This window comes from Giraffa tippelskirchi, chromosome 11 (genome assembly GCF_054371585.1).
Source record: "Giraffa tippelskirchi isolate mGirTip1 chromosome 11, T2T-mGirTip1v1.2.pri, whole genome shotgun sequence".
Lineage (NCBI taxonomy): Eukaryota > Metazoa > Chordata > Mammalia > Artiodactyla > Giraffidae > Giraffa > Giraffa tippelskirchi.
In genome coordinates this window covers 123,252,057-123,264,919 of record NC_137285.1, presented here as the reverse complement: position 1 = coordinate 123,264,919, position 12,863 = coordinate 123,252,057, and the positions used below count along the sequence as shown (strand labels likewise).

At 47.1% G+C, this 12,863-nt stretch overlaps 1 protein-coding gene across 3 annotated transcripts; it reads right to left on the bottom strand.

Annotated features, from left to right (window-relative positions):
• On the bottom strand, positions 1–12,863 carry LOC145525765 (folate receptor alpha-like). Of its 3 annotated transcripts, XM_081539458.1 has the most exons (7): positions 12,700–12,863; positions 12,374–12,493; positions 11,368–12,291; positions 4,014–4,226; positions 2,868–3,051; positions 527–662; positions 1–381 (listed from the first exon to the last, which is right to left on the bottom strand). In XM_081539458.1, the coding sequence occupies exons 4-7, from the start codon at positions 4,064–4,066 to the stop codon at positions 101–103; spliced, it is 654 nt and encodes a 217-aa protein (XP_081395584.1). In that variant the 5' UTR covers positions 4,067–4,226; positions 11,368–12,291; positions 12,374–12,493; positions 12,700–12,863; the 3' UTR covers positions 1–100. The 3 variants fall into 3 exon arrangements, with proteins under 3 accessions (XP_081395584.1, XP_081395583.1, XP_081395582.1); XM_081539457.1 differs by having other exon boundaries at positions 11,368–12,839; XM_081539456.1 differs by lacking the exons at positions 12,374–12,493; positions 12,700–12,863 and having other exon boundaries at positions 2,868–3,056; positions 11,368–11,432.

Sequence of the window (12,863 nt, the reverse complement as noted above, 5' to 3'; positions counted from 1 at the left end):
GGGTGACTGACTTTTTATTCAAACATTTTGCACCAAGGAACAAACTGACTGTGGAGCTTAACAGGGCAGGGATTGCCAGGTGTCAGAAAATAAAAGGAGCTCAACTGAGCAGCCAGAGCAACACTAGGAGCAGGCCGAAACGCAGAGGCCAGGCCTCATGGAGCCCAGCCCCATTCATGCTCTCAGCATAGAATCTCGCCACCTCCTCGTTGGGGTTGCCCAGGACGGGGTCAAACCACATCTGAATGCAGCGGCCGCTGCCCCGGCTGTAGTTGCTGGCCTTATAGGAGTGACTCCAGATTTCGTTGCACAGAGCAGCAGGCGTGGGGAAGTAGAAGTCAAAGCGGTGGCAGGCAACTTTCACTGGGCACTGGTTATACCCTGTGGGGAGGATGGAAGCCTGTAGCGACTGGGTCCAGAACCGTCTCTTGCTCCACCAGCCCCACAACTCCAAGTCTCCATAAACCCTTCCACACCCCCACCTCTTGCTCCAAACCCCTCCCTCCTCACCCTGCCCAGCCCTCACCTGAGGTCCAGTCCCAGCCCCTGTGCCAGTTGCTCTTGCAGGTGTAGGAGGTGCGGCAGTCTTCCCACCAGCTCTGACAGTCCTCTTTGCAGAGGGGCACGTTCAGGAACCGTTCTTTGCGCCAGCTCTGGTTCACCTGGGTCGGGAACCAAGGAAGGAGGGCTCTAGTCAGCCAGGGATCTCAGCTGCTACAGCCCTGATGGAGCCCAGGGCTGAGAAAGAGGCCGTGACTTCACTCAGTTGTAGCTGCTTTCTGCTCAAAAGCCAGTAATCAATGGGACTTCCCTGGTGGTACAGTGGGTAAGATCCACCTGCCTATGCAGGGGACGTGCATACAGCCCCTGGTTGGGGAAGATCCGACATGCCGTGGAGCAACTAATCCTGTGTGCCACAACTAGTGAGCCCGTGCTCTAGAATCGGAGAACTGTAATGGAGCCCAAGTGCCACAACTACTGAAGCCCTCACACCCTACAGCCCGTGCTCCACAACGAGAGAAGCCACTGTAATGAGAAATCCATACACTACAACCAGAGAAAAAGCACGCAGTAATGAAGACCCAGCACAGCCATAAATAAATAAATAAAATTATAAATAAAAATTAAAATATAAATTTTAAAAAAGAAAAAGAAAAGCCAGCAACCTGGAGAGAAGTTAATTCATGTTCCGAGGCCAACTCTAGAGTACGTTCAGCTGTTTTTAAAGGAGAAAAGGGAAAAGAACCTCAGGGAATCATTAAGGCAGGAGTTAGATTATGCATCGTTCTCCATTGTTCACTGACTGGCTGACTTCAGATACCATATTGCCCAGTCACTTGCCTGCAGGTTTGCTAAGGGAGCTGTTGGAGGTACAGAGCTAATCATTTTTTAACTACTTAAGTAATTCTTCATCCTTACTTTTTTAATCTAGGAAAAGAATCAACAGGTTAGGCAAGGCATGGTATCTATTCAGGAGAGCATAAGTCAAGAGTTAGGTTAAACTGCCTGGTGATTTCATTCCTATAATTAGGTTGTTTTAAGGTTAGAGGAACCAGAGATCAAATTGCCAACATCCATTGGATAATTGAAAAAGCGAAAGGGTTCCAGAAAAACATCTACTTTGGCTTTATTGACTATGCCAAAGCCTTTGACTGTGTGAATCACAACACACTTTGGAAAATTCTTCAAGAGATGGGAATACCAGACCACCACACCTGCCTCCTAAGAAATCTGTATGCAGGTCAGGAAGCAACAGTTAGAACTGGACATGGAACAACAGACTGGTTCCAAATTGAGAAAGGAGTACTTCAAGGCTGTATATTGTCACCCTGCTTATTTAAATTATATGCTGAGTACATCATGAGAAATGCTGGGCTGGATGAAGCACAAGCTGGAATCAAGATTGCTGGGAGAAATCAATAACCTCAGATATGCAGATGACACCACTCTTATGGCAGAAAGTGAAGAAGAACTAAAGAGCCTCTTGATGAAAGTGAAAGAGGAGAGTGAAAAAGTTGGCTTAAAGCTCAACATTCAGAAAACTAAGATCATGGCATCCAGTCCCATCACTTCATGGCAAATAGATGGGGAAACAGTGGAAACAGTGGCTGACTTTATTTTGGGGGCTCCAAAATCACTGCTGATGGTGATTGCAGCTGTGAAATTAAAAGACGCTTGCTCCTTGGAAGGAAAGTTATGACCAACCTAGACAGCATATTAAAAAGCAGAGACATTACTTTGCCAACAAAAGTCCGTCTAGTCAAAGCTATGGTTTTTCCAGTAGTCATGTATGGATGTGAGAGTTGGACTATAAAACTGAAAAATTGATGCTTTTGAACTGTGGTGTTGGAGAAGATTCTTGAGAGTCCCTTGGACTGCAAGGAGATCCAACCAGTCCATCCTAAAGAGATCAGTCCTGAATATTCATTGGAAGGACTGATGCTCAAGCTGAAGCTCCAATACTTTGGCCACCTGATGGGAAGAACTGACTCATTTGAAAAGTCCCTGATGCTGGGGGAATGACTGAAGGCAGGAGGAGAAGGGCATGACAGAGAATGAGATGTTTGGATGGCATCACCAACTCAATGAACATGAGTTTGAGTAAGCTTCGGGAGTTGGTGATGGACAGGGAAGCCTGGCGTGCTGCAGTTCATGGGGTCACAAAGAGTCAGACATGACTGAGTGACTGAACTGAACTGATGGTTAGAGGGGAATAGAAATGGGCAAACAGGAAAGGGGCAAAAGAAGTGCTCCCACAACCCTCCTCAGACCGAAATTCCTTGAGCGTCCCTGCAAGTGGCTGGGGGTGGGACAGCTAGGGGGCTATCCTCTGCTGAGGCTTGTGTCTGCGGGGCTGGTGCCCATACCTCCTGGATCCAGGGCCCCAGGTTAGGTGAGCACTCGTAGAGACAGGTGTCCTGAATAAAGTGGCGTTTGCATGCAGGCTCCATCTTGCCGCAGTGGTCCCAGTCGAATCTGTACAGGCTGGAAATATCCTTATGGGCTTCTATGCTGGTGTTGACAAAGCAGCAGGCATTCTTTTTCCAAGGGCTGCACTGTCAGGGGGGTGGGAGGAGGGGAGAGGGACTCAAGGGTGAACTCTCAAACCCAGCACAACCAGAATATTCCCGCCTCTCCCCTTCAGTCCTTGATTCCCCAACAGTCTTCAGAGAAACATCAGGTGGAGGGACCCTTTTTGGGGGACAGGGTTTTCCAAGACTGTGGGGTTCCAGGGGTAGCAGTCATCACAACATTCATTAATTCAAATTTTTACTGAGCTCCTACTTCTAACTCAGGCATTTTTCTGGGAACTGGGAACACAATGAAAACTTAGCACTGGATAATTGCTTTGGGCAAAACCATAGCAGGAGAGGAACAGGAAATTTTAGTTTTCTGGAATGGCCAGATTAAGCCTCTTTGGGAAGGTGATAAAGACCTGGAGGTGAGGAAGCAAGTTAAATGAACCGAAACCCCAGTAGAGTTCTAATTATAGAAATACACAATGATCTTGTGAATGAATGAAAACCCATGGCCTAGAATTTAGTATAAAAGCAGAATATTAAGGGGACTTCCCTGCTTGTCCAGTGGTTAAGAATCTGTCTGGCAATGCAGGGGATATGGGTTTGACCCCTGATAGAGGAACTCAGATTTCCACATGCCACGGAGCAGCTAAGCCCATACACAGCAGCAAAGAGCCTGTGGGCCGCAATGAAGACCCAACACAGCTAAATATAAAAAATTTAAAGAAAAATTTTGAAAAGAAAATCAACCTCCTCCTTCCCCCCGAAAGGTCTCTCCAGGCCTGCTTCCTGATTTGAGTAACACGGAAACTCAACAACCAAGAAGCTGAGCTCTAGGCATTGTTCTGACCACACTGGGCACACAGTATGTGTAGAAGAGTCATTGCAAACTGAAGAAAGAGCTGCTCAGGGAACCTCCCTGCCTCCACCAAGGATGGGGATAGACGTTCCCTGAGGCAGCTCTCCCCCATCCCAGATGACCGCTCGGCCTACCTGTCCGTGTAACTTGTCCTCCGGACCTGGTTTTTCCTTATGGTACCTGGCATTCATGCAGACGTTGAGAAGCTGAGTCCTGGGCTGGGCTGCCCCCACCGCAGCCACACACACCAAAAGGCACAGCAGTGGTGTGATCTTCCAGGCCATGCTTGTCCTTGAAGAACCAGTTGTGGTCGAAGGCGGCAAGGAAAGTCGAGAAGGGTCCTCAGGCTGTTAATAATAAATTAGGAGGGTGGGTGGAGCCTAGGGCGGGATTGAGCCCTAGTAACCCTAATCTTCCTAGTCTCGGGAAGATTGGGATCAGACACAGCCTTTCGAGACAATACCTTCAGGGCTTTTCGACAAGATCATGAAGATCATGTGGTGCAACTGACAGGTGGAGTTTGGGCAAAATTCAGAAATAGCCAGAAGATTGCCAGAGGTCCACAATCTCTCCTTTGAAATCCTTGAAGGCAAATATTTCAGAGTTTAAACTTTTAAGATTTGTTGACTGAAAAAACTCACAGTGTAAGAGCTATGAGTTGAGTGAACCACACATCTCCATAGAAGGTAGCTTCTAGTCACAAGGTACAGATATCTTTTTTTTTTAATTGGAAGATCAAGTGAAGGTGAAGTCGCTCAGTCGTGTCCGACTCTTTGCCACCCCATGGACTGTAGCCTACCACAGTCCTCCGTCCATGGGATTTTCCAGGCAAGAGTACTGGAGTGGGTTGCCATTTCCTTCTCCAGAGGATCTTCCCAACCCAGAGATTGAACCTGGGTCTCCCGCATTGTAGGCAAACGCTTAACCATCTGAGCCACCAGGGAATTGGAAGATGATTGCTTTACAATAAACCAACTCATTAGGAAAGACCCTGATACTGGGAAAGATTGAAAGCAAAAGGAGAAAGGGGGGTGGGGGTGGAGGATGAGATGGTTAGATAGTATCACTGATCCAAGGGACATGAGTCTGAGCAAATCCCAGGAGATGGTGAAGGACAGGGAATACTGGCAAGTTACAGTCCATGGGGTCACAAAGAGTCAGATGACTTAGTGACTAACAATAACAACAATTGCTTCACAGCGTTGTGGAGGTCTCTGCCGTAAATCAACACGAATCAGTTGTACCCTCTCTCTCTTGAGCACCCCCCACCATTCCACTTCTCTAGGTTGTGTCAACTATAAATGGGCACTGAGCATTGGCAAGAGCCAAGAGCCTTGGCAGCGACTGAACAAGGGCATTTGCCACCTGCCTCTGTGGAGATTGAACGCTGTGCTGCTGCAGCTGTGACCTTCAACACCGCCTGAGGAAGTTCAAGGTGGAATGAGGCACTCTGTGCTCCAGGGAATCTGGTGGGACAGGTCTTTAGATAGATATTTTCAGGAGTTGATTTTATGATTCCAGTCCTTGCATCTCTTCATATCTAGAGAAGCAGTAAATCCCTTCATGGTGACATCAGATCCTCATGACTAGCAGAAAACCTCCTGTAAAGTATGCAATTGATTGCATTAAACTCCTCCTTCACCAAAACCTTATATGTTGACCTTCCCTGACTGCCTCTTTGGAGTAGTCTCTCAGAGCTATCTGAGGTGCTGCCTCCTGGGCTGCAGTCCTCATTTTGCCCCAAATAAAGTTTAACTCACAATTCTCAAGTTGTGCATCTTTTTTTTTAATTTATTTTTTAATTGAAGGATAATTGCTTTACAGAATGTTGTCATTTTCTGTCAAATCTCAACATGAATCAGCCGTAGGTATACATATATCCCCTCCTTTCAAGTTGTGCATCTTTTTTAGTTGGCAGTTATCACAGATTGCCAGGCTGGGCTCCCTGTGTTATACAGCAGCTTCCTGCTAGTTATCTATTTTACACATGATAGTGTATGTAGGTCAGTGCTAGTGTCTCAATTTATCCTACCCTTTCCTCCTCCCGCTGTGTCCACTAGTCCATTTTCTACATCTGCATCTCCATGTCTTCTCTGTAAATAGGTTCATCAGTACCATTTTTCTAGACTCCATATATATGTGTTAATATACAATATTTGTTTTTCTCTTTCTGACTTCGTTCTGCCTAATAGACTCTAAGTTCATCCACCTCACTACAGCTGACTCAAATTTGTTCCTTTTTGTGGCTGAGTAATATTCCATTGTATATATGTACCACAACTTCTTTATCCATTCATCTGTCTATAGATGTCTAGGTTGCTTCCGTGTCCTGTGTGTGTGAAAGTCACTCAATCGTCTCTGACTCTTTGCAACCCCGCAGACTATACAGTCTACGGAATTCTCTAGGCCAGAATACTGGAGTGGGTAGTCTTTCCCTTCTCCAGGGGATCTTCCCAACCCAGGGATCGAACCCAGGTCTCCCTCATTGCAGGCAGATTCTTTACCAGCTGAGTCACAAGAGAAGCCCATGCTTCAAAGTCCTAGCTATTATAAATAGTGCTGCAGTAAACATTGGGATATAAGTGTTTTCTTGAATTGTGGTTTTCTCAGGGTATATGCCATGGAGAAGGCAATGGCACCCCACTCCAATACTCTTGCCTGGAAAACCCCATGGACGGAGGAGCCTGGTAGGCTACAGTCCATGGGGTCGCTAAGAGTCGGACACGACTGAGTGACTTCACTTTCACTTTTCCCTTTCATGCACTGGAGAAGGAAATGGCAACCCACTCCAGTATTCTTGCCTGGAGAATCCCAGGGACGGTGGAGACTGGTGGGCTGCCGTCTATGGGGTCGCACAGAGTTGGACACGACTGAAGCGACTTAGCAGCAGCAGCAGCAGCAGCAGGGTATATGCCCAGTAGTGGAACTATCACATGGCAGTTTTATTCCTATTTTGTTAAAGAAACTCCATATTGTTCTCTATAGTGGCTGAAATTAGAATCAATTTATATTCCCACCAACAGCACAAAAGAGTTCCCTTTTCTCCACATCCTCTCCAGCATTTATTGTTTGTAGTTTTTTTGTTTTTTTTTTTTGATGATGGCCATTCTGATTGGTGTGAGGTGATAGCTCATTGTAATTTTGATTTGCATTTCTCTGATATTGAGCAATATTGAGCATCTTTTCATATGTTTATTGACCCTCTGTATGTCTTCTTTGGAGAAATGTCTGTTTTAGTCTTCTGTCCATTTTTTGATTGGGCTGTTTGTTTTTTTGATAATGAGCTGTATGAGCTCCTTATATATTTTGGAGATTAATCCTTCATCAGTTGCTTGTTTGTAATTTCCTCCCATTCTGAAGGTTGTACTTTAATCTTGTTTATTGCTTCATTTGCTATGCAAAAGCTTTTAATTTGAATTAGGTCCCATTCATTTATATTTGCTTTTATTTCCATTACTCTATGAGATAGGTCAGAGAAGATCTTGCTGTCATTTATGTCAAAGAGAAGATCTCGCTGTCATTTATGTCAAAGAGTGCTAAGCCTGTTTTCCTCTAAGAGTTTTATAGTTTCCAGCCTTACATTTAGGTCTTTAATGCATTTTGAGTTTATTTTTGTGTATGGTGTTAGGAGGGCTTCCCAGGTGGGTAGTGGTAAAGAACTCACCTGCCAATACAGAAGATGTAAGAGACATGGGTTCGATCCCTGGGTCAGAAAGATCCCTTGAAGGAGGGCATGGCAACCCACTCCAGTATTCTTGTCTGGAGAATCCCCTGGACAGAGTGCGATTCCCTGGTGAGCTACAGTCCATAGGGTTGCAAAGAGTTGGACAAGACTGCAGTGACTTAGCACACACGTATAGTGTTGGGAAGTGTTCTAATTTCATTCTTTTACATGCTGTGTCACTCAGTCATGTCTGACTATGCAACCCATGGACTGTAGCCCATCAGGCTCCTCTGCCCATGGTATTTTACAGGCAAGAATACTGGAGTGGGGTGCTATTTCCTACTCTGGGAATCTTCCCAACCCAGGGATCGAACCCACATCTCTTGCGTCACCTGCATTGGCAGGTTAGTTCTTTACCACCAGCGCCACCTGGGAAGCCCCTCTTTTACAGGCAGCTCTTCAGTTTTCTCGGACTTCCCTGGTGGCTCAGAGGTTAAAGCGTCTGCCTCCAATGTGGGAGACCGGGTTCGATCCCCGGGTCGGGAAGATCCCCTGGAGAAGGAAATGGCAAACCACTCCAGTGTTCTTGCCTGGAGAATCCCATGGACGGAGGAGCCTGGCAGGCTACAGTCCACGGGGTCGCAAAGAGTCGGACACGACTGAGCGACTTTCCTTTCCTTTCCTTTCCTTTCCTTCAGTTTTCTCAGCACCATTTATTGAAGAAGTTGTCTTTTTTCCATTGTATATTCTTGCCTCTTTTGTCAAAGATAAGGAGTTCCTTGTACAATAAGGAGGTCAAACCAGTCAATCCTAAAGGAAATCAACCCGAATATTCATAGGTAGGACTGATGCTACCCTTTTGTGGATCACTGCCTTGTTGCGGCAAAGGGGCTTATGTAACCTGATAAAGCTATGAGCCATGCCATGTATGGCCACCCAAGATGAACGGGTCATAGAGGAGAGTTCTGGCAAAATGTGATCCACTGGAGAAGGGAATGGGAAACCATCCCAGTATACTTGCTGTGAGAACTTCATGAACTGTATAAAAGGACAAAAAGATATGACACCAAAAAATGACTCCTCCAGGCCTGAAGGTGTCCAGTATTAAAATAAAAATGAAAAAAAAACTAAGATCATGGCATCTGGCCCCATTACTTCATGGCAAATAGAGGGGGAAAATGTGGAAGTAGTGACAGATTTCCTCTTCTTGGGCTCTAAAATCACTGCAGATGGTGACTGCAGCCATGATATCAGAAGACATTTGCTTCTTGGCAGGAAGGCTATAACAAACCTAGACAGTGTGTTACGAAAAGCAGAGATACTACTCTTCAACAAAGGTCAGTATAGTCAAGGCTATGATCTTCCCAGAGGTCACATACCATTATGAAAACTGTACTGTAAAGAAGGTGGAGCATGGAAGAATTGATGCCTTCAAATTGTGGTGCTGGAGAAGACTCCTAAAAGTCCCTTGGTCAGCAAGGAGATCAAACCAGTCAATCTTAATGGAAATCAACCCTGAATACTTGTTGGAAGGACTGATGCTGAAGCTGAAGCTCCAGTATTTTGATCATCTGATGTGAAGAGCTGACTGATTGGAAAAGTTGGCTTTCCCTGATGCTGGGAAAGATTGAGGGCAGGAGAAGAGGGCATCAGAGGATCAGATGGCCAGATGGCATCACTGATGCAATGGACGTGAACTTGGACAAACTTCAGGAAATGGTGAGGGACAGGGAGCCTGGCGCGCTGCAGTCCATGGGGTCGCAAAGAGTCAGACATGACTGGGTGACTGAACAACAACAACAAGAACTGATGTTGAAGCTGAAGCTTCAATCCTTTGGCAACCTGATGCAAAGAGCTGACTCATTGGAAAAGACCCTGATTCTGGGGAAGACTGGGGGCAGGAGAAGAAGGGGGCAACAAGGATGAGATGGTTGGATGACATCACCAACTCAGTGGCCATGAGTTTGAGCAAACTCTGGGGGATAGTGAAGGACAAGGAAGCCCGGCACGCTGCAGTCCATGGGGTCACAAAAAGTAAGACATGACTTGACTGAACAAACAAAAGGTCAGTGACTGAAGTCACTAATGACTTAATCCCTATAGATGGCAGAACGACATTCTTTCGTTTGCAATTTTTTCAAAGGTAATGAAAAGTGAGATAATACAATTGTATGCACTCAGTGATCAAGCACATGTTCTGTGAGGAAATAGCTACCCTAGTGGGATAATTAAAATAATAACCTCACATTCATTCTCAGATGGGATTTTGACAACAAATGACTGTGCAAAAGTTTACAACAGTATCTTAATTTTGGAGCTCCAAATGCAGATCTATGTTTAAAAGAAAAAAAAAAGCCCTGCTTCCAGCTCTTTCCAGTTTCATTATTTAGCCATTCCCAGAGACCCTGTGACCTGAGGCAATGTCAGAGGACAAAGGCTTGGAGGTGGACACAGGCGACCAAACAGTTCACCTCTGGGGTCCAGGGAGGCTCCTGAACCCTACCCTAGAGCTGACCTCTCAGCCTTCATAGCATCTCAATCTCCTGACCTCTCACACTGAGATTTGGGAGGTGCCTGCTCCCTCATCCTGCTGCTCATCAGGTGCCTGGTTCTCCTAAAACACCCAGAATTCATTTCCCACAGCTCCTAAAGCTTCTGTACCCTCCCTGCTCACAAAGTTGCCCTGCCCTCACATTGCCCCCCATCTCCTGCAGAACTCCAGCATCTTGCCTGGGTCTCCTGGATGGGGGCTGAGCTGAGTGGCCTTCAGGCTGACTCTGCCCTAAGGGCTCGGGGAAACCTGGGATTAAATTCCCACATAGCTCTCCTCATCCTCCTTGTGTCCTCACCTCTCCAATATCCTGCTACACATATTTATTGTTCACTGTTTAGGTGTTCATTCATTTACTAATTCATTCATTCCAGGATCCAATCATCTCTCCATGGACCCTGTCACTCTCTGATCTCCAAGAGCACAAGAGACATCTATACTTTCGGAAATGCCACATGCTTCACAATTAGGTTCCTTTGGGAGCATGGAGTCTAACAGTTTAGAGCACAGGGTTCTGGATCCCAGCTCTCATACTCCCTCCACCTCCGCTTGACCTTGGGGGAAAATAACTCACATTATCTTGAGGCTTAGTTTCCTTACCTGAGGATTAAATGTAGGGGGGAAGCCCCAACAATCACTAGCCAACTGGGCACGGACTGAGAAATCACTTGGGAATGGGGAATGTGCCTCAAGTCACACAGTAGGGACCACCCAAGTCCGACTCTGGACCCTCAAATCCAGGGCTCCTTCGGCTTTTGCCCCCTGTACCTTCGCTGTGCGGAGGCTCCCATGGAGTGACTGACAGACTCCTGGGGGAGTACTGGGAGGGCTGAGAAAGCCCTTTCTCCACTCAGTCAGTTGGTGATTCTTTTTTTGCTGTGGCCTCTTTCTAGAGCCAGTGCTTTCTTCCTCTCCATGCCACATACATCAGCCTGCACCCCTCTCCCCATCTTCCTGGTCTCAGCTCAGATCTTGGTCCAGCTCACCCCTCCTCCGTCCCCTCCCACACCCACACCAATCATGACCCTGACACCACCACCCCTCCCCACGTGGTCCCAGACTTAAAGCTCTGAGCACTCAGTGCAGTGCTGAAAGGCAAAGTCCTGGGTTCTACTAACTTGTAGTTTAACCTTGGGCAGGCCCCGACTCTGCTTCTGGATTCTCTGCATTTAGGGATCCTGCCAGAGTGGATCCTCCCAGTTCAGATCTTTTAGTGCTTGCTGGGAGTGCCCTAGGGTGTGTAGCTCAGACAGGTGGGTGGAGAGTAGCATACCTGGGAGGAATGCTGGATCTTCGTCTGGCTCAGGCTTCTGTTCTGCTCTGCAGTCCTCCTTGCCTCACTCTAGGGGACAGAAGGGCTTAGTGGCCTAGGAGACGGGCCATGGGAATGTGGCCCAGGAGAGGCTCTTAGGATAGGGCGAAGGCCACCCAGGAGTTAATTATTGCATGTGGGCTCCAGCCAGGCCTCCATGGGAGGGTGGTGGGTAGGAGCGAGTGGATTAATAGTGCAGGCCTAAGGTCAATTACCAATCCCCACTTACTCCATTTTCTCCCCTAAACTCAGGTCTGAGAAAACCTTGCAGTCTGAGTTGCTGGGATCCTTTAAAATAATCTGCTCTACTTCTAACCCCCTCATCCTGTTTTACAGATAAAGAGAATGAGACCCAGAGAATCAGGACAGAGCTCATTGCAGGGCAAGGGCTGGAGCGCAGGCTTCCAAGCTCTGGGGCTCCTCAACAGAGTGTCGTCCTTGTTCAGTCACTCAGTCATGTCTGACTCTTTGCGACCCCATGGACTGCAGCATGTCGGGCTTCTCTGTCTCCCTGAGTTTGCTCAAACTCATGTCCATTGAGTCAGTGATACCATCCAACCATCTCATCCTCTGTCGTCGCCTTCTCTTCCTGCCCTCAATCTTTCCCAGCATCAGGGTCTTTTCCAATGAGTCAGTTCTTTGCATTAGGTGGCCAAAGGATTGCAGCATCAGTCCTTCTAGTGAATATTCAGGGTTGATTTCCTTTAGGATTGACTGGTTTGACCTCCTTGCTGCCCAAGCGACTCTCAAGAGTCTTCTCCAACATCACCATATGAAAGCATCAATTCTTCAGCGCTCAGCATACAGAGTGCAGTTTCCATATCCCCAGCTTATAGAGCCACTGACTCTTCAATCTCATCAGCCTCAGGCATCACCCACTTACAGCTGTAAAATCATAGATGTTCAGTTTACCAGAGCCTCAGTTGTCCCAAGGCCCCAGCTCCCCTCCCTTCCCCTATCCACTCACACAAGTCTACTTTCTCCAGCAGCCAGTAGTCTGCTTTAATGTAGATTCCTCTCCCCAACTCCTACCCCAGCCAGAAACGGAGCCTTCCTTTTTAAACCCTCTAAGGTCAGGTTGCTACCACTGGTGGAGAAAAAGAAGAAAGGAGGAAGAAATAAGTTCAGAAGAGAACGTTGAGCTCTTTTGTGTTGGGGTGCTGTGTGGAACCTGGCGTGAGGTTGTGATAAAAGAGAAAACCCAGGGAAGGTCCATGTTGGATGTGGAAGCCATCAGCCTACACATAGCAGCAGAAGTTTAAAGAATATGGGGCCTCAATACTGTTGGAGGACTTCCCTGGGGGTCCACTGGTTAAGAATCCGCCTGCCAATGCAGGGACATGGGTTCGACCCTTGGTCCAGGAAGCTTTCACATGCCTCAGGGCAACTAAGCCCTTGCACCACAGCTACTGAGCTTGAGTCCTGCGACTACTAAGCCAAAGCACCCTAGAGCCCAC

Coding starts and splice junctions, on each gene's coding strand:
- LOC145525765 (XM_081539456.1), bottom strand. CDS start 4,163: ATGGCCTGGAAGATCACACCACTGCTGTGCCTTTTGGTGTGTGTGGCT. Junction 3,057..4,013: donor AGGACAAGTTACACGGACAG/GTAGGCCGAGCG, acceptor CCCCCCTGACAG/TGCAGCCCTTGGAAAAAGAA. Junction 663..2,867: donor TGGGGCCCTGGATCCAGGAG/GTATGGGCACCA, acceptor TTCCCGACCCAG/GTGAACCAGAGCTGGCGCAA.